The sequence below is a fragment of the Phascolarctos cinereus genome, unplaced genomic scaffold (assembly GCF_003287225.1).
Source record: "Phascolarctos cinereus isolate Bilbo 61053 unplaced genomic scaffold, phaCin_HiC Scaffold_1;HRSCAF=81, whole genome shotgun sequence".
NCBI classification, from domain to species: domain Eukaryota; kingdom Metazoa; phylum Chordata; class Mammalia; order Diprotodontia; family Phascolarctidae; genus Phascolarctos; species Phascolarctos cinereus.
Window position 1 is genome coordinate 102,864,889 of NW_027555514.1, and position 21,507 is coordinate 102,886,395.

The 21,507-nt window shown below is 35.6% G+C and overlaps 1 protein-coding gene across 6 annotated transcripts in view; it reads left to right on the forward strand.

Annotated features, from left to right (window-relative positions):
* BRAF (B-Raf proto-oncogene, serine/threonine kinase) overlaps positions 1 to 21,507 on the forward strand; it is a 162,350-nt gene that overhangs the window by 81,522 nt on the left and 59,321 nt on the right. For 5 of the 6 annotated variants that reach the window (XM_078153351.1, XM_020998143.2, XM_078153346.1 and 2 more), the window contains exons 4-8: positions 3,855 to 3,958; positions 5,076 to 5,178; positions 7,253 to 7,401; positions 8,428 to 8,547; positions 20,157 to 20,316. In XM_078153351.1, coding sequence (XP_078009477.1) covers positions 3,855 to 3,958; positions 5,076 to 5,178; positions 7,253 to 7,401; positions 8,428 to 8,547; positions 20,157 to 20,316 — 636 coding nt within the window. The remainder of the gene's footprint in view (positions 1 to 3,854; positions 3,959 to 5,075; positions 5,179 to 7,252; positions 7,402 to 8,427; positions 8,548 to 20,156; positions 20,317 to 21,507) is intronic. The other variant, XM_078153339.1, reaches the window with a different exon arrangement.

A 21,507-nucleotide genomic window follows, 5' to 3' on the forward strand; every position in this document is an offset into this window, starting at 1 on the left:
TGAGTATAATTCTACAGGGGGGGAATGGATCTTTAATGAAATAGAGGACTTCCAAGGTTTCCTGATGAGAAGACCAGAACAGCTTAGAAACTGTGAAATTCAAACATAGGAATCAAGAGAACTAAATACACGAATTATTATTTTTGTCTAGTCCAATTAAGTAAGTCTCTAATAGATTTATAATAAATTTGTAAATCAGATTAGTATCATAATTTTTATTATATTGGTGCAGCCAAAGCATCAACAATGAATATTTCTCCAAGTATTCTGTTACATCTGTAGATAGTTTTGTAATCGTATAATTCCTGAGCATATGGAGGCAATTTAACTCTTAATATTAACCCCAGATCTGATATAGATTATATATGTAGAATCATAGTAAACATATATTAGAACAACCTTTTCAGTCATGTAACCTAAGAATGGGAACTACACCTGTAATTTCACTGATACAAGGACCCCTGCCTAGATGAGGAAACTTCTACTAATGTGCATCAGAAACTTCACTAGTTTCTAGTCTTGGAAGGTATCTAGAGCACTGAGAAGTGATGAGACTAGCTCAGGGTCACACTGTAGTTCTCAGGGGACTACTCGAACCTAGGTCTTGGTAGCTCTGAGGCTAGTTTTATTCATTGTGCCCTGCTGCCTCTCTCGTATAATCTGATAAGCAATTTGAATACAAAAGCTTGCATCAAAAATAATTAGAGGATAATAGAAAATTTTATAAGAATGATTAGAAGAACTCAAGAGCTGCAGGTGTTCATAAAGAGAATACAAATGATTTTGATTTCATAAAATTAAGCTTTTGTTTAAACAAAATGTATAACTAAATAAAAAGAGAAGCTACCAAGCTAAAAAAAAATCATGTCAAATATCAGCATGTAAATAACTATGTCTAAGATATATGGAAATGATATCTCAATATAAGACCAAGAGCCATTTTCTATCATCATATGATAGAAAAGGAAGTTTTCAAAAGATAAAATGCAAAACATCAAATCAGCATCTGTATGAAAGAATGCTGCAAGTCATCAAAAACAAAAGAAATGTCAATTAAGAGAACTGAAGTTTCACTTCATACCCATCAGATTGGCAAAGGTGAAAAAGACAAACATAAGTGACAGAAGGCCTATGGAAAGGCAGCCACACTAATGTACGTTGGGTGGATTAGTGAGTTGGTCTGTCAGTTCCAGAAAGCTACACAGAACTATATGAGAAGTCCATAAATTCTTCATACTCTTTGACTCAGCAGTATTACTATTGGACATAAACCTTCAATGAGGTGAAAAAGAGATGCCACGTAGATTCCACAGTGTTGGTAGCAGCGCTTTTTGTGGTAGCAAGAAACTAGAGAAACAGTGTCTCTCATTTGGAGAAATTGAAGAAGAAATTGCACTGTGTAGGATTGTAATAGATCATTATTATGCCATAAGAAATGACAAATGAAGAATTCAGAAAAATTTGGGAGGATTTATATAAAGTATTTCAGAGCCAAGAGAACAAGGTACAAGTTAACCATAACAGTATGAACATAAACATTGAAATACATCAGAACATTGCCTAGTTGTGCCTCCAAATCTCAGCAGAAGTGTGCTAGACTATAGGTGGGGAACAATATGTACATTGTTAGACAAAGTCAGGTCAATTTAATTTGCTTAGCTGTTCTTATTTGCACCCCCTGTGGAGTTCTCCCTTGTAAACAGTCAAAAGAAAGCAATAGCAGTGCAGGAAAAAAAGCATATTTTAAAGGAAAGATATAAATAATTAGCCAACATTTGTCAATATAATAAAAGTGATATTACTTAAATTAATTACTTAAATTCATTTATAGGTTTATTATACCAATCACAATTCCAAGGGGTTGTTATATAGAACTAGACAAAATAGTAATATTTATTCAAAAGAACAAAAGGTCTAGAATCTTAAAGGAAATAAATTTTAAAAATAAAAGCAAGTGAGAGGTGAGACTAGCATTTCTACCACTACCACCTACCATCCTTTCAAACTATATTGCAGAGTAGTTTTCATCCACATTATTTGGTACTGGTTAAAAAATGGGAAATGTACAACAGTGAAACAGAAGAAATGTATGAAAACATAGTGGCAGTAACCACTGTATTCCAGTGTTCAGTAAACCCAAGAACATTAACATTTTGAGAAAGATTCCCTGTTCAACAAAACTTTTGGAGAAAACTGGAAAATAATTTGGCAGAAAATAGCTTCACAATTCAAATATCACATGATAAAACAAATTAAAGGAGAAGCAGTGGCAAGGGAGAGAATTCTTAAAGGTAATCATAAAAGATCACAAAGAGAGAAATAGATAGTGTCAGTTATATATATTTTAAGAGCTCGGAATGAACAAAATATTACAGCTATATTTAAAAGGGTATTAGTTGCTTAAGGGAAAAAAGTAACAACTTTGAAGCAAATAAATTATAAAGATCTTCTATTTAAGATATATGGAGAATTGACAAAACCATATACAAATAAGATTGGCATAGATGACAACAAAAATGGCAAATGATGGAGTTTATTGTAGAAAGTCAGGAATACTAAAGCCCTGTTTTTGGAGCCATGAACTGAGCTAATCATTATAGAAAATAATTTTGGGGGGTGGGGCGCTGCTAGGTGGCACAGTAGATAGAGCTCCAGCCTTAAAGTCAGGAGTTCTGAACTGAGTTCAGATGTAACCTCAGACACTTGAAACTTACTAGCTGTGTGACCCTGGGCAAGTCACTTAACCCGGATTGCCTCACCAAAAAAAGGCAAAAACAAACAAAAAAAAGAAAATAAGTTGGATGCTAGAAGAATTACTAATTGTACGTGCCTGTTGACTCTACTACTACGGGGAATATGCCTCATGAAGGCCAAAGATAGAGGGAAAGGTCCCGTTGGTACCAAAACATGCCCAGCACCACTTCCTGTGATAGCAAACGGCTAGAAACAGAATAGGTGCCTGTCAGTTTGAAAACAGCCAAATAGATTGTGGTATAGCAAAGTAATGGTATATTATTGTGCCAGAAGAAACAACAAACAAAAAAACAAACAAAGATATTGAGGAAAATTTAGAAAGGTTTCTATGAAGATGCAAAACAAAGGAAGCAGAATCAGCAGATTAACATAAATGGAATGACTGTAAATGAAAACAACACTAAGTTACAACTAAACTCAGAATAAAGGCAATGACCAAGACTAGGTGTACAGATGTTGAAATATACCACCTTCTTGCTAGGGAAGGCTTTAGAAGTGTGGTTGCTGAACTTTGCTTATGATTTCAGAAATGGTTGCTGTGTTAATTGGTTTTCCTTAACTTCTTTATGATAAGAGAGGGTTCTGTGGTAGGGGAGGATGCAGGAAATGTCTTTGACATAAAACAAAATTTATTTTTTAAAAATCCTTTGTATTATAACACAGTCTTTTGTTGTTGATTCATCTGTCTTATCACCTAAATTATAATTCTGGTCCAGCTATACAGATAATTTTGTTTTGAGTATTTTCTTCCTGTTCTCTGTTCTTATTTTACTACCACTAGCAGTCCTCTGTATTATTGGACTTTTTCCTTGATCAAGTTTGTAAAGGAAAAAAATACTCAGATCAGATCAGATTTTTCCATCCCAGTGTTTAGATTAGTTCAGTAGATAATTTTTGGTGCTTGAAATTAACTTTTATTGATGATTGTAATTTTAAGTATGTGCTATCCAAATAAAAATGTACAGAGTAATTCTGGTTATGGGATATATGTTATAAAAGCAAATTACTTTCTTTTAAATATCATATGGAAATGGAGAAATTTCTTTTTGCATATGTGAAAATAAATATTACCTGATCTTTGCTATGTATTTCTATTTCAGGTGCCAGCAAGATGTGGGGTGACAGTCCGAGACAGTCTAAAGAAAGCATTGATGATGAGAGGCCTGATCCCAGAATGCTGTGCTGTGTACAGAAGACAGGATGGGTATGGCTTGTACAGAGTGTGTAGATCTTTGTGAAACTTCATTTCTCTCAAGGAATAAACTTAATTTTAGAAGAAATTACCTAATTTGTTCTGAAATGGCTCCAAATAAATCTTCCTGAACCAGAAAAATATTTTTTCTTGTTCTATAATCATAGAAGTTTAATTGTAGCTTGAATTTCTTATAACTGTTTCACAGTTTCAGAGTAGACTAATTTGAAGTGTAGAACTTTTCTTTTCATTGCAAAGTTGTTCCATTAAAGTCTTACTCCAGTGCCTCATTGTAGTGTAAAGGCGACAGTGTATTCTATAAGACTATGCCATTGTATCACAAGCTCTGAGAAATCCTCCCTCCTATGCTAGAAGGATTCTGAATGTAGACCCAGCTGTAAAATGTGAATCTTTGTTCCACGAGATTCTAAGTTCAGAGAGGTACATCACCAGAAGGCTGGCTACCAGGTGGTGACTGTTTTTTTGGCCATGGCAACTCACGAAGACCAACTGCTGAGGGAAAGAGGGGTGGCATGAGTGTGATCTCTGTTGGTGCAAGAGCATCAGCACTAGGAAGTCACAGATCCTAGAGTACTAAAGTAAGGACTTGCTATACTTAAAAAAAAAATAGGGCCTCACCTGTGTCCAGACTATCAATGATTTTATGAAATACTTGTAAAAAAATTTTTTTAGATTGAGCTCCCTGGCTTCTACTTAACATTTTGTAAAGGCCTTAAATTAGTACATCATATAAAATTCTCCTTTTGAGGACATCTTGTCATATGAGCATTCTTTTCTATGAATGGATAGAAAAATCCATATGTCTGATTTTTGGATCCCAGGAACAAGCCATTCTCTGCTGTTGCAGGTCTTGGCTGGAGCTGACTGGAAGAACAGAATGCATCTCTCTACCCTGCTGTTTGTCCAAGAGTGATGCATGTATTTGGGGTAAACTTAAAAATCAATTTATTGCCATTCAAATTTCTAACAGTAGAAGACTAGGGAGCCAAACCTCCCTCAATTATACCACTCTACCCTTAGTAACCACTTTTCATATCTTCAACATGAGGCATATTGAAAGGATTTTCAGGTATGATAACCAAGAAAGACTCATGTCTACATTTTCCAGAGAGAAGAAGCCTATTGGCTGGGACACTGATATTTCCTGGCTTACTGGAGAAGAATTGCACGTAGAAGTTTTGGAGAATGTTCCCCTAACGACACACAATTTTGTATGTACCTTCTGATTTTTGAAATGGTTCAAATGTTCGCAGTCATGTATTTCGAGTTACTATGAATGGACTTCTAGGGGAGAGGGGAGAAAATAAGTAAGTAATGATATGGAGGATAACATTCTGTTTCAGGAGAAAGCTTTAATTACAAGCATGTTATCATTTTAAAAAATTTGGTGGAAAAGATTGGGTTACTTCCCCAGAGCATGACAGAGAAGTCTTCACGGTCTAGGGCCCAGGGGTGAGGCTTGATAGAAACTCCATGAAAATGGCATAAATTACCATATAAAATTTTAAGTCACCCTTAGTGTAAGCTACTCATCTGAAGTCCAACACATGTTAAGCTCTGTACTTTCTGGATGAACAGCTGAGGATTTGGTTCTGCAGCTACTTCTTTCCACTGCTTCTTTAGAGTTTCTTAGTATTCCTCCTTCATGGATTTTTACTCTTCTACTGTTGGCTTGTTGAAGGGACCATTATATCCCAAAATGGTGATGGAAAGGGACGGGAGGGAAGGAGAAAGAAAGCACGCTGCTTTTGTGAAAGGTATTAGTATTTGAAGGGAAGCTGAGTTGAGATGGGCATCTTTAATGTATTTGTCATATGTCTTTAATAACTTCTTTGCTACTTGTAAGTCACATTACTTCATAAACCTTTAAGTATCGTGAAATGCTAATTGCTGGTTTTGCTTCTTGCAGTAATGCTTTTCTTCCTCCTCAGCTGCATGTACATAAATGTGCATATTCTGACACATGGAGTATATCCTCCCAACTTCCCTTTGAGCCTCTGGGCATTTCTCTTTTTGAATGGCTTCTGCTTTTAGAAGATAATGGTACAAGATGCCAAAATCTTATATGTAACCAAAAATTAAGACTGTCCATCCTCATGTTAGGAGTAAAACATCTCCAATCAGAAATACCAAAGTCTAGGAAATAGCCCTCTGAAATAGAAGGGCAGAAACCTGGAGTAGAGCATTCAGTAAGCCTAGGACACATCCGGCTTTTGTGAATATCTTTCCCACAAAAGTCTTCTAGTTGGGATTGATGATCTTCATGATGGAGCTGTTGTTCCTGCTATTCTTCCTGTTCTTTCAAACATTTTCCTATGAATTTGATGAGATGATCTTACCTTGCTTTTAGACTTCATTAAAACCTTGTTATAAAGCTGCAAATTCTATTGTACTACCTTACAGTGTAAATATCTTATTATAACTATCTTTTGACCTTTTAGTCACTAAACAGCACTTCCTAGATGGCATCTAAAATGGGTTTGCCTTCTACCAAATTCCACAAAATACTCTGTTTTCCAGAGTCCTATGGAAAATGCCCCAAAATCAAAACAAACTGTTTGTGTTTATACATATCCTCAAAAAGGGGATACATCAACATAATTTGGGAAGAAAACGTTTGAAAGAATATTCAGGGGGGCAGCTAGGTGGCACAGTGGATAGAGCACTGGCCCTGGATTCAGGAGGACCTGAGTTCAAATGCGGGCACAGACACATAACACTTACTAGCTGTGTGACCCTGGACAAGTCACTTAACCCCCATTGCCCAATCCAAAAAAAAAAAAAGAATATTCAGGTGTTGCACTCTTGAATGAATGAATGAAATTTTGTGCTCAAGTATCAATTTGTTGGTGAAACAAATTCTCCTTGGTACTTAAAATACAGAGGAGTGGTTTGAATTAATTTTAATTGTCCTGAACATTCATTGTCTCTAATTTGCCTATATGGTCATTTGTTGTTAGTAATTGTTGTCTTCTTATTGCTTTATACTAATAATGCATTCCTCAGTCATTTATCCTGATCTCTAAGCATATTAGCGGTCCTAATTTTCATTTGAAAATTGTGTGCTACTTTTAAAAATGTTTTTTGATTAATGTTATTAAATATGTTTGAATCTTAATAGGATCCTTCTTTATATAAAAGTTTTCATAGAATTTTTTTTAAAATTAAAGATTTGCCTTTGAAAATGACAAGGGAAGCAAGAAGAAATATGTCTAATTACTTGTGAAGTACTTGTCAGGTTTTCCAAAATCTTGTCTTTAATAGTGCTGGTATTTTATTTTTTAGGTACGGAAGACATTTTTTACCTTAGCATTCTGTGACTTTTGTCGAAAGTTGCTTTTCCAAGGTTTCCGCTGTCAGACATGTGGTTACAAATTTCACCAACGCTGTAGTACAGAGGTGCCACTGATGTGTGTTAATTATGACCAGCTTGAGTAAGTACTCTCTTAATAACTACTCTCTTCTGTTTATAGTTTTAGATTTCTGCTACATTGTATAGGTTTTCTTCATTTCAAATCGTATGCATATATGTTTAAAGTAACAAAGGAGTATTTCAGCAACCATCCTTAGAAAAAATATTATTGGAACAACATGGTGTATCCAGACTGTCACATCCTAATTGTGGTCTAGCTATCCAGTTAACACTTTGTATTTGGTATTCTTTTCCTAGAAGATAAAGAGTTTTAAGATTAAAAGCTCCTCTCCAACAATATATTGTAACACATTGAGCCACTGGTTTTGACTAGTTGCAGTGGTAAGCTTTTTGATACCTGCTTCTCTGGTTCTATCATCTACTTTTGAAATTACTTTTTTCCTTCCGCATTGATTTAGAAGCAAAATTCGTTGATCACTTATTATATTTTTATAAAATATGCTTAAGGATATTTACAAAAAGCCTGTTCCTTGCTTCATAGTATATCCATGAAAATTCCTTATACTATGTTTTCCATTTCATTTCACATTATGACTTTGTATCCTTTTCCTTGAAGTCATTTGAACCAGTAAAGTTAGAACTCTTTACTTTGACTAAATTATAATGTTTCTAACTTTAAAAATAATTACTTCATATTTTTGAGACTAGGTTGAACTTTCAAGTAAAATATCTTTTATGGCTAACATTGTCCCTTTGAGGTAATTATTAAGGATTTCCATGTTTCTTTTTGTTCTAATTCTTTAACTGCCATGAATATTTTTTCTGAATATACAGGAATTTTTTCTGTATTGGCAGAAAAATAAATAGATTTTTGAGCTTTACTTTGAAATTGTGCTATAAATTAAAAAGTTAATCCCATTAATTAAACAAGATGACAAGCAGTTGACTTTCTTTCAACATTTGTTTTTAAATATGGAATTTGGCCCTTTGTTTTGCTATTAACACAGTTGTATATTGTGGTATTTGAGACTTCTGGGTTTTGCACAAGTTAGGTTTGCTTTGTTTTATTTTTGTTTTTGCCTCACAGTTTGCTGTTTGTCTCCAAGTTCTTTGAACACCACCCAATACCGCAGGAGGAGGCCTCCTTAGGAGAGAGCACCCTTACGTCGGGATCATCCCCTTCAGCACCCCCCTCAGATTCTATTGGGTATGATTTGACTACTGCTGTTCAGTGACATGCTAGTTCAAAATTGGTTTTTGTCCAGATTTTAGATGATCCTTTAAAATGTAGCTTTGAACTGTTAACAAAATTAACTTTTCAAGCTGATTTCTTATTTTTATAATAAAGTACGTATTTTACGCATTATGTTGAGGGAGATTAAAGCCGACATAGTATGATGTTTCAGGACCCTTCTCTCATTGATATGTTAATTAGAAAATATGGAGTAAGTACTTACTATGTGCTTTGTACTAGGGTAGTTTCTATGAGGAATGCCTACCAAGTATAATATGGTGGTCCTTGCCCTTGAGGAGATTATAATCTGTTTTAAGAAGGAAACATTAAGACATGAAAGAATGTTAAATAATCAGAGATCATATTAAGTGCCTAATTTGAGGGCAGAAACTATACATATTGTGAGAGTTTGAAAAAGGAGGAGATTATTGGGAGATGTTAGTCAGGGATAGCTTCACTGAGGAGGAAAGATTTGAGCTGGGCCTTCAAGGCTATGTGGAATCTAGATGGACCATGGGTTGGTTAGATCATTTCAGGTAAGAGAAACATTGTAATTAAATACTCAGAGACCTTGAGTATGAGACTTTCTTGGGATAGTGTTAAGATTGGCTGTTATGTTGTAATCCTAAATTTAACTACATGCTAAAGACATTGGTTTTGTGTATGTTCTCATTTGACCAAGCTTTTTACCTAACAGAATATTATTGATATACATTAATTCAGCACACTTTTTTTTAAGTTAGCTGCCTCATGAAGTGTCAGGTTGCCCTTCATTTGAGATCTTCAAGGAAAGGCTAATTTATAATTTTTCTCAAATATTTTGGAGGGAGGGATTCTTGTTCAAGTACTTGTTGGAAAAGTGGGCTCTGAGGTTCCTTCCAATTCTCTGATGTAGGAGTAGTCCAGACAAGTAGAAAAAAGGATCCTTATTCAGAAGTGGGAATAAAGAGGATGCCAGAGAGGTTTGGATGAACCATAAATAGCCTTTAGTATTTAGATGCTAGATGTGAAGGAAAGGGAAAGTGTAATCATGATCCTGAGGACGCATGTAGTGTCAATAGAGGAGTCTCAGATAGAAGTCAGAAGGAAAAGCAAATTTAGGTGAAAAGATAGTAATTTTTCAATGACTTCCCATGTTTACTCAATGTATACAAGCTTTGTAATACATTTGTGTTCTTTCCCTACTTTTCTCTAATTGTCTTTTCTGGTTACATGAATTAGGTTTAAACATAAGCAGTTATTAATTGTAAATATTTATTGAATAGGTAATACAGTTGAATTTTACACTTGTTTTCTCTACTACTGCTTTGATTAGAGCTGCAACTAACAATTGCTTTCTGGATTGGTAATGTAATCCCCAACCTTTTCCATACTATTTCTTTTCTTTTCTGCAGTTTGTAATTTTGACATAACTTCTCTTTTAATACCTTTATTAAAATAATACTTTCTGCAATCAGTATTAGAAGAGTGTCATATATCCTCCTTCATAAAGTTCTAACAGTTTATATCATTCTTCTCAGTTGAGTATTTAATACACACAGTAACATGCCAGTATATAAGATTGAAGTGGTATGCGTCACTGTGTATAAAGTTTTCTTTGTCATTTATGAAATATACCATGCCAGGAATTAACTGTCATATCTGATTCTTCTGAAGCAAAGCTAACAAGTGCTGTGATCTTTTGTTTTTATAGTTGTTTTCTAGTCACCTTTACAGAGTTTAAGAAATTAAAATCTTTTGCCAATAATTATCTTGATTTTGGTTATTTCACACATGGCAAATAAATTAAGGGGATTTGAATAGTCAAGGGGGATAAATTTCTTCAGTGTCTAGTTTAAGAGGTACTTAAGCCAATATATATTATTTGAACTTTGAATATTTTCATATTAATTTAATGTTCCTCTACATGGCAGATATACTCTTAATTTCTTCCCAATCCACATTGTCTTATAGAATAATATATGTAAACCCATGCCTCAAATTCAAGTGGCTGCATTGTTGAAAACATTTTTCGTGTGCTGGTGACCAAAAGTTATTCCACACTAAATGATTTGTGTTTGGGAATCGATCACAGAGCCTTTGCACTAAGGTTCATGACAGTCAGTGATCATTGTGAGTGTAACTTCTGCCTATGCAGAGCATGTATACATGTGTCTTGTGATTTGAAGAGCCGAAAAAAAGGCCCAGATAACTGTAGTATAGTACTAATTTCCCCTCTGAGATGTAGTTTTTGTTGTTAATTTTAAGGCATTTAAGTTTGTTTTCTTTTTTAAGCTTTTATTTAGTATTTTATTTTTCCCCAGTTACACGTAAAAACAATTTTTAAATTCATTTTTAAAACTTTGAGTTCCAAATTCTCTCCCTTCCTCCTTCCTCATCCCCTTCATTGAGAAGGCAAGCAATTCAGCATAGGTTATATGTGTGTGTAGTCATGCAAAATATTATCCATAATAGTCATATTGTAAAAGAAAACATAAACAAGAAAAAAAACTCAAGAAATACAGTAAAAAAAGTGCACTTCAATCTGTATTCAGACAGGAACTTTAGTTTCAAAATAACCCTATTAATTTTAATTGTCCTGTTAGATGACATGAATTAAATAATAGTGACAGTATTAAATTAAGAAATAATAATATCAGTGAGCAGTGCTGTGTGAATACAGTGATACTCCACTTAAGTCCTTGTCTTGCACTCTTCATACCGTCATCTGTACCTGTTCCATTAGCTGATATCACTATTGGCACCTTGTCTTTAGAGACATTTACATTCATATCCCAGAACACTCCTGCGTGTTCCCATCGAGGTTCATTTTTGTGTGGCCACAGGCACACCCCCAATTATTTCACATCTGAAATATATGCTAATATTTCTTTCTGAACTTCCTTCAGTTCTCTTCTATGCACTTGGAAAATGCTTCAATGACCGCTCTTTATTTTTTTAACACCCTGTTGTTCTTCCCTGAATCCCCTCTCCCTCATACTAAAAAGAAAAATACAAATAACAAATAAGTGTCAAGTGAAATGAATCCACATGATATCTCTGTCCAAAACACGTCTCACTCTGCACCTTGAGTCCATCACCTTACTGTCAAAATGTGGACATCATGCTTCATCATCATAGGTCCTTTGGAGACGTGGTTAGAGAATCTGCATTAATTAGTGGTCTTAAGTTTCTCAAAGTTAATTTTCTTTACATTGTTTTGGTTGCTGTATAAAATGTTCTTCTGGTTCTTCTCCCTTCTCTCTTCATCATTTCAAGTTCCCAGTCCCCTTCATCATTTCTTCCTTAAGTTACCCTTTCTTGGGATTATCTTTCTTTCTATGGCTCTTCTAAATCAGCCACAAAGAACATTTTTAAGCCTCATGTGATTCAACAAATCTGTGTTCAGTTTCCTGTTAGAACTAAGTCACTGTAATACCAGTTACAAATATCTTTTCACCATGGGCAGAACTTATCACAGAGTCCCTGGCCAGCTAAGTCCAGCTGGTGCCTGAAAGAGAATCTGTCTACACACACACACACACACACACACACACAGACTTATTCCTACCTTTGCTTGAACACCTCCAGTGGAGGGGAACCCACTACCTCTAGAAGCAACCCATGCCACCTTTAAATCGCTGTAATCATTAGGAGGTTTTCTTGACGTGAGGCTTAAATTTGCTATTTTGCAATGTCTCTTTATCTTTTCTATTTATTCCCTCTAGGAATCAACAGAAAATGTCTGTTCTCTTTTCTGCATGACAGCTTTTCCAAGTACTTGGAAGACAGCATTCATCTTTCCCCTAACCCTTCTCTTCTCTAGGCTAAATGGATGCTGTGCCCTTCATTGATCCTCAGGACTTGGATTCAAGGCCCTTGCCATTCTGATTACTCTCCTCTGGGTGCATGTGCAGAGAAGTGACCATGATACTCCATGGGTAGTCAGACTAGCATGAAGGGACTACCATCTCATTTAAGGAAGCTACTCTGCTCTTTTTCAGTTCTTTTTTAAATTGTGAACTTTTAAGAAAAAAAAAATTTCCATACATAAGAGCACAAGTGACTTATGTATGAAATCATGAATCTTCATTTCATACCACTTATTTAACGTTTTAGTGACCCTCTTTTTTTAGTACCACAATTGCCAACCCCACCTCCCAATCCAATCAAAAACCTAGAGAAAGAAAAAGAAAAAGGGAAAACAAAAACAAAACCTTGTAACAGATAAGCATAGTGAAGCAAAACTTCTACACGGTGATCATGTTCAAACATACATGTCTCTTTCTGTACCTTCTGTCCTTCACCTCTCTGTCAAGAGGTAGATAACATGACCATCAAGGACCCACTAACGATATGGTTGATTATTGCAATGATTTTTGTGTCTTTCAAGTTGTTTTTCTTCACAGTGTATAAATTGTTCTGATTCTACTCACTTCACTGTTCATTAGTTCCTACTACCTAGGGTAATCTGGAATCATTGCTGTCATTTCTTATGGCACAATAATATTCCATTTCATTCCTATACCATAACTTGTTTAATCATTAATGAATGATTGCCTGTGTGGCAATCTCAGGCACCCCCTTAGATACTAGTCCTTTTATTTTTTTTTCCCATTGTAATCCCCTCCTTCAGGATAAGGAAGTTTGTTTTGCTTCTGACTTTCTTCCCAATATTATTCTCCCACTTAAGTTTCTCCTCTCTATCCCTGCTTGTTTTTCCTGTTATTTAATGTATTTTTATACCTGTTTGTCTGTGTACGTGCATTCATCCCTTTGTCAATTTCAGATAAGAGTAAGGTCCATATGATACTCACTTCTCCCACCCCATTCTCCTTGTTTTGTATACTCTTCTCACATACCCCAAATTTGAGAAATGGCATGTTCTACCCTCATCTTTCTCCTTTCTACACCAGTGTATCCTTTTTATCCCTTTCTTTTTCCCCTCTTCAAACTTTCAGAACAGAACCAATCCACTCCAAGACCTCTTTTTTTCTTATTTAGCTGCCTCAGTACTCTTTGAAGACATTAAACTTCTGACGAGACACTTGTTAATTTTCTCCCTGTTAGAATGTTCCCCTTACACCATCATACAGCTTCTTCTAGTTCCTCATATAAACTTACTTTTCTTCATTTCTCTGGACTTGGCTCTCTAGTCTTTTCGTCAGAAATGCTTGAAAAGCTTCTTGAATTAAAAGGCTATTTTTTCTCCTTTACAATTATATTCAGCTTTGTAGGAGTAAGTTAGTCGTGGTTGCAAGCCTATAACTTTTGCCTTTTGGAATATTATCTTCTCTCATTTACAGGAGAAGCTGCTTGGTCTTGTTTCCAATCATTTTTCCTTGGTACTTCTTTCTGGATGCTTATACACATCCTTAAATGTAAGAGCGCTGGATTTTAGCTCTGATATTCCAAGGATTTTTCTTATTAGAGTTTTGTTCAGGAGGTGTTCAGTGGATTGTATTTATCTTTGCCCTGTGGTTCTGTTAGATCTGGGCAGTTTTCATTTACAATTTCTCGAAATATAATGGTCAGGCTTTTTTTAATTCATGATTTTCAGGGAGTCCAGTCATTCTTAAATTATTTCTTCTTGTCCTTTTGCATAGGTTATTTGTTTTGAATATTACATATTTTACATTTTCTTCTATTTTTAAAAATCTTTTGATTAAAAAAAATTCTTGCTGTGTCATGGAATCATTTATTTTTATTCTGTTCTAGTTTTCAGGGAATCCATTTCATAGGCAAGGTTTATATTTTCTCTTCTAAACTATTTATTTTCCTTTCATTTATTTTCTATAGTTCTTTTATTGCATTTTTTAAAAAAATTCCTGCTTTATTTCTTCTGTGTATTCATGTAGTATAAGACTAGGCTGTGTCCCTCTGCTGTAGTTGGATGGGGTGGGTGAGCCCTACTTGGTTTCACCCTGGGTCATTTGGATACCAATGATGACCCCCACTTGCTGGAGTTAGTCCTTCCCCTGGATCTTTGAGATTCAGACCTCTGGGTCTTCATTGCCCCCTCTGGCAACTGAGGACAGAATGTTAGGGGCTTCAAAATTTGTGGGCCTGGAGCTTTCTGGTCTGAACTCTATAGTACCCACGCAGCTCCCTTCACTGGCTTCTAAGATTCCTCACTCTGGGGCTTTTTCAGGGACATCCTATGCTTTATCTGTCTCTAGACACAACCTTGTAGGCTACATTTGTGCCTGGCCCATCATTGTCACCCTGCACTGGTGGTAGCTGGCCTCCTTTCCTATTGCCCACAAGCTTCTGGCTGATGTCTTATGCTGTTCTGGAATGGAAGAAGTCGCAGCTTCTCATCATTTTTCTTCATAGTTATTTGGTCAAGTGCGAACTTCAGGGTTTTGCTAGAGTAGATATATGAGAGCTGGACAATCTGCCTCTTGTTGAAGTGGCCATCTTGGCTGGAAGTCACCCCCTCATTTGACAGATGAGGCAGTTGATGCCCAGAACCATTGGGTAACTTTCTCAGGGTCATACAAATAGTAAGCACAAAAGGCGAGGCTTGAATTCGTGGAGTTCACTGCCCCTTCTATCCTATGTCCCCCTGTTTTATACAAGGCAACAGAATTTGTTTTGATACCTGTAGGCCCTTGGGGGAAGTGTAACTAAATATGATTTTATAGCAGTCATGCTTTAGAATATCCTTCCTGCAGAGTTAAGGGTCTTGAGACATGAGGCTATGTCGGTTTTAATCCCAATTTTTTCATCCTACAGCATCTGTTGTTCACTCTCTATTTTATATCATTTAAGCTTGAGTGACTTTCTGAAAGAGATGAAAAAATTGTACATTAACATAGGCCCATACCATAATGAATTCTATGTTTATAGTACTAGGTTACTAAGAATTTTAGCAAAAAAGTTTGTATACCAATTTCTTTGGCTGATTAAGAGTAGCTACACATTCTAGTGGGTACTTTATCTTAGTTGCCTCTCTCTTTAATGATGCATAGCATCATTGACCTGGAATGATTGTATACCACTTCTTAGAAGACCAATGTTAAAATGAGGACTTATTAATTCTTCAACTGCGGCATGTACTGCTGACAGTTGTAATAAGCTATGGGTGCCTTTCTGATGGTAAGTCCTGGTTGCTCTATTAGCACAATTTGTGAACTGCAGAGAGAATTCAATCACTTTGACCTCCTGAAATGTTCACTGTGGTATATATGTGTCTTCCATTCAGTTATGACTAGGGACGGGAAACTGTTATCCTATATCATGGATATTTTATTTATAACTTGACTGATTAACTATGGTCCTGAGCAAATGAGGGTAGCAAATAAGATGGCTAAACTCATCCAAAAAGAACCCTTACTGAGTTCATGCTTTATATGCATGTGTGTGCTTATATGAAAAAGTAAGCTCATGTTGACTTTCTGCCTAAATACAGATAGATTTCTTGGAATTATTGCCAGGCCCTGGTAAAAAAATAGTAATTTCAACAAAATATAATGTTGAATATAATCAATATTTGTTTGAGAAGCAACCCTTCTTTTGGGTAAAAGTTAGCGATCCGTGTTTTGTTTTGTTTTTTAAGAGGAGGTGTGTAATATATTTTAAGATATTTCCTTATTTAAAAAGTCGGCATTTTGTTTGCATATCACTGAACAGGAGCAGCCACTTTGTTTCAAAAAATGTTTATGAACATGTTCAAGACTGAAAATTAGATATAGGTCAAAAGTAGCTTGTAGAGCAATTTGCTAAAGATGATAGAGGTTAAAAGCCTCTTTATTTTTGATTTGGTACTAGCAACTTAGATTATATTAATAGATTATTCCATCTGTTATCTAGTATTCAGTTGTAGTTAGTTGTTTAGGATATTTTTCCCCTGTGCTGCATAACAGTCCTTTCCTAAAAGCATGCTTTTTTTCCCCTCAGAATTCTATGTATCAGCGTGTTATTAAAAATCAGTAGGCCTGATTTCTACTAATTTGTCAATATGACCATCCTTAACCCCTTCTATTCATTTGGCTAACAGCATACCGTTGTCCTCAAGAGTTCTCCTAGAAACTGAGATTTCCATGAAAAAAATCAAGTGGAATAAAGGCTGATTTTGACTAACTTTAATTGGAATTGGCTTTTCCTAAATAGTCATTTGTTTTAAGCATTGTTGTCTGTTACATATTTTAATGGCAGCCTTAAATGGATTGTCTAGTATAATGTATTAATTTTCATCCTCATAAACTGTAGTACTTTTTACCGCCAAGTAATATGCTCTGAAGAAGCAAAACTATGGCTAGTGGCCTTCAAAATACCAAAGTATGGTTTATTTGGGAGCTATTTATTACCACTTTCTGCTTCCTCCTCCCTTAACCCTCACTATGTGTTAAGTTCTGCTAAAACCTTCCTTTCTTCCAAACCTTTCCCCCTCATCTTCAAGACACTTGGGTTGCCTTTACAGTATTTATGAAACTAAATAATTTTTAAAATTTGGGCTATATATGTGGTCTTGTACAAAGATCAAATATTTTTAAGATTAATTTTGCATTTCTAACCCTGAAGTTATTATAGCACTCAATATATTTATGCAGTGTCTATTACAATATCTCAGCACTTGGAAAGATGATTTTCTGTTATCATTTTGCAAATTAGAAGTCTGAATTATAAGGAATTTGAGTATCGTAAATGTCATTCTAAGTTTTTTTCTCTTTTTTATCCTCTTTTGTGGTGAATGTTGGCTTAAGAAATGTTTCAGGTGATTCCTTTCCCCCCGGCTCTAACATTCCAAGTTTGCCTCTGATTTACAGAAATGTAGGGAAGCTGAGCATTCCTCTTATATCATCCTATTATTGGTCCTAAATCCAAATTTTCTTTTCTTAATAACCTATTTTACTTCTTTCAGTGACTTTCTTTCGTATTAGGCATCCCCTCAGGCTTCTGTATAATTTCCATACAGATCTATGTTGTTTCATCTACCTGTTTTTTGTGACCACTCCCCTTTTTACCTCAATTCTTGATTCTTTCTTAAGCTTTTTCCTCACTTCCGAGACACATTCAACTTCAGTCTCTTACTTTCAGTCTATCTCTTGACTCTCGGGCCCAGTTTTTCATTTTAGTGAAAAACAATAATAACAATGTTCAGTTTTCTGCTCTTTATCTTCACTTGCTCTTTCTGCCTTCCATTTAATATTTTTGGTAGGTAACACTCACGCCTTCTAGGCTAGAGTGAAAGTATCCACCAATGAGGAAAGAGCTGTTGATGAATTCAGCGAGACATTTGGTGGTCCCGAAGGGTTGTTTGAGGATCATCAGCAATTGATCACAATGTCACAATAATGATCTGCTCTATCACTCTTGAGATTGTAGACTCCCTACAACTTTCTTCTCTGTCTCCTGAGTGCAGCTTGTTTCAAACTTTCTTTGTTTCAGACTCTCCAACATAAGGGACAGCTAGGTGGCGCAGTGGATAGAGCACTGGCCCTGAAGTCACAAAGACCTGAGTTCAAATCCGGTCTCAGACCAAACACTTGACACTTAACTAGCTGTGTGACCCTGGGCAAGTCACTTAACCCCAGTTGCCTAAAACAAAACAAAAAAAACCCAAACTCTCCAGCATGACTCTTGACAACTTATGGGTCATGAGAGTGTCTTAAACACCCTCCTCCCTCCAGACCTTGTGTCCTCTTTCCATCAGACAGTTGTAGGTAGGGGAATTTCTCACTTATTTCTTTCTTTTTATTTTTTTTTTGTTAATTTATTTTTAGTTTTCAACAATCACTTCCATAAGCTTTTGAGTTTTAAATTTTTCTCCTCCTCCCTCTTCACCTCCCTCCCCAAGATGGCATGCAATTTGGTATAGGCTTTACATATACATTCCTATTAAACATTTTCACATTAGTCATGTTGTAAGGCAGAAATAGAATCAATAGGAGGAACCACAAGAAAGAGGAAACAAAACAGAAGAAAATAAAAGAGCAAATAGTAAGCTTTGATCTGCATTTAGACTCCTTAGTTCTTTATTTGGATGTGGATAGCATTTTCCACCATGAGTCTTTTGGAATTGTCTTGGATCATTTCATTGCTGAGAAGAGCTATCTTCTATCTATCAAAGTTGCACATTGCACAGTGTTGCTGTTACTGTGTACAATGTTCTTCTGGTTCTGCTCACTTCACTCAGCATCAGTTCATGCAAGTCTTTCCAGGTTTTTCTGAAGTCAGCCTGTTCATTATTTCTTATAGCACAATAGTATTCCATTCCATTCATATACCCCAACTTGTTCAGCCATTCCCCAATGGATGGGCATCCCCTCAATTTCCAGGTCTTTGCTACCACAAAAAGAGCTGCTATGAATATTTTTGTCCATGTCAGTCTTTTTCCCATTTTTATGATGTCTTTGGAATATAGCCCTAGAAGTGCTCTTGTTGGGTATGTACATTTTTATAGCCCTTTGGGCATAATTCCAAATTGCTCTCCAAAATGGGATCATTTCACAACTCCACCAACAATACATTACTGTTCCAATTTTCCCACATCTTCTCCAACATTTATCATTTTCCTGTTTTGTCATGTTAGCCAATCTGTTGGTGTGATGTGGTACCTCAGAGTCGTTTTGATTTGCATTTCTCTAATCAATAGTGATTTAGAGCATTTTTATCATATGACTATAGATGGCTTTAGTTTCTTCATCTGAGAACTGCCTGTTCATATCCTTTGAGCATTTGTCAATTGGGGAATGACCTCGCTTATTTCTTTAAAGCTCTAAACAGTGTCATTTGGTAAACAAGAGGGTGGGGAGGAAGGGAAGGAACAAGCATTTATTGAGTGCTCATTATGTGCCAGGCACTCTGCTAGGTACTTTTACAAATATTATCTCATTTGTTATATAGGAATTTTATGTGGTAGGAACATCAGAAAGAAACTATTACATACCTATTTCAGTGTCATTTACCATATGAAGAATAAATAATTCTGTGCCTCCTGGGGTGGAAAGTGCATGCTTGTATCAGAGGTGTTAAAAGCCTCAGAATGTAAAGAGATATTACATTGGAAATGTAAGGGGAAGCTGAGCATAAAAATAGATTTGAGCACGTCATGCCACTACCTGCAAGCCCAAGATTTACATTCTTCTACAGTGTGTGGTCAATTTTGTCTTTAAAATTCTTGAAAAAAATTTTTTTTATTTACTTAGCCCTCTGTCTCCCTGCTCCCATAATATAATATATTTCCTGGCATTAGTGATTTCTGGCATAATGGAAATTATGTAGATAACTAGGTGGTAGATATATTTAGCTACTTTCTACTAAATTTTAAATAGTTTCTCCAAGTAGAGAATTAAGAATATCAATTGGTGACCAAAAGTGATTTCTCGCTACCCTTGGAATATAAATCTAATGATGTAATCAGGAAGGGTCCTGAAGGCCTTTCCTTAAGGTACTGAGCAAAGCTGCCTTCTTAAGATTAATTGCGGTTGTGAAAATTTCTGTTAAACTATTACTGATGGTCATAATTTTTAAATGCTTTCTCACCTTTGATTTTATTTGATGATATAAAAACAAAGAAGTGTCTGCTGTTCCATTTTAGAATGTGAGGTAGCATGTATAGTATTTCTGAATCTTATTTTCCAAACTTGACTTTCCAGGCCCCCAATTCTTACCAGTCCATCGCCTTCAAAATCCATTCCAATCCCACAGCCTTTTCGACCAGCAGATGAGGATCATCGGAACCAGTTTGGGCAACGAGACCGGTCCTCATCGGCTCCCAATGTGCATATAAATACAATAGAACCTGTCAATATTGATGTAAGTATTCTGTATCTTTAGAGTCACAATAAGGTAAATTAACTTTTTTATGCATTGTATTAGTTGTAGTGGAAATTTTCACTAATCACAGATCAGAGAAATTTTTAACATCTTTCCTAAATTTATGTACATTACTGATTAGTGCTCTAAATCAGTCATAATATACTCTTTATTCTTACAAACCACTCCCTGTAGTTCTGTACCCAAGAAGCTTTCAGCCATTCATTACTTTGTAGTCATTGTGAAATGAACATCACCATAGCTAATATGCTCTAAAAAGTAATTTTAAGTTATTTCATTAAGTTGTATTAATTTTTAATCTTGAGCATCCTTGTGATGGTGTGCTCAAAGTACATCTTTGCATAGACAAAAGTATCCCCCAAGAGCTAATCATTTATTTAGCTCCTATATAGCCATGAATTCCTTCTTTCTTCAGTAATTCATCCTAATCCATTCAAACAAATATTTTCTCTTTATGTTGTGTTTCACCAAATTGTAATGCTATGGGCCAGTCATCTAGAGAAGGAAGATCCAGGGACTACCTCTGGCTCCACTTGCTCTGAGATGCCAGTTCTGCTTTGCAACAGCAAGCCTAGGATCTGGCTTGCTCAAGATTTATATTTTTTTCTCACTTCTGTCACTTGCCATCTTTTTCCTGGGTTCTCTAGCATTTAGCTATTTTATTGGAAAAGAATATAAGTTTCTTAACCTTCTCTCATTTCTCCCAACCCCTACATTTCTTTCCTCACCTGTCCCACCTCCTCCAAGCAACTCATTACCCCATAGGTCATTTTTTAAAAGAAATTTAATACAAAACATTATAGAGAAAATATGCAGGGTGAGGCCAGAGATAAGAAATACAGCTAGAAGATTTAAAGTATATAAATTATAAGAATTCTTCTGCTAGGTTAATTTTGGTCCTTTCTATCAACTACAGGAAACTAGACCTTGCCCTTTCTTAGCTGTCCTTCAGCCTAGTCTTGTCCTCTGCTTTCTCAGTTCTGACTTTCTGGCTAATAGATATGATTATAAAGTTAGATTAAGGTCTCATCTAAGAATAAAGTTGAAAGGGAACTCAGAGGTCATCTAACCCAACACCACCCTGAAGCATGGATTTTCTTCTGCAATGTCCCTGACAGACAATTTATCCAGTTTTCACTTAAGCACATCCAGGGATGGAAAGCCATTATT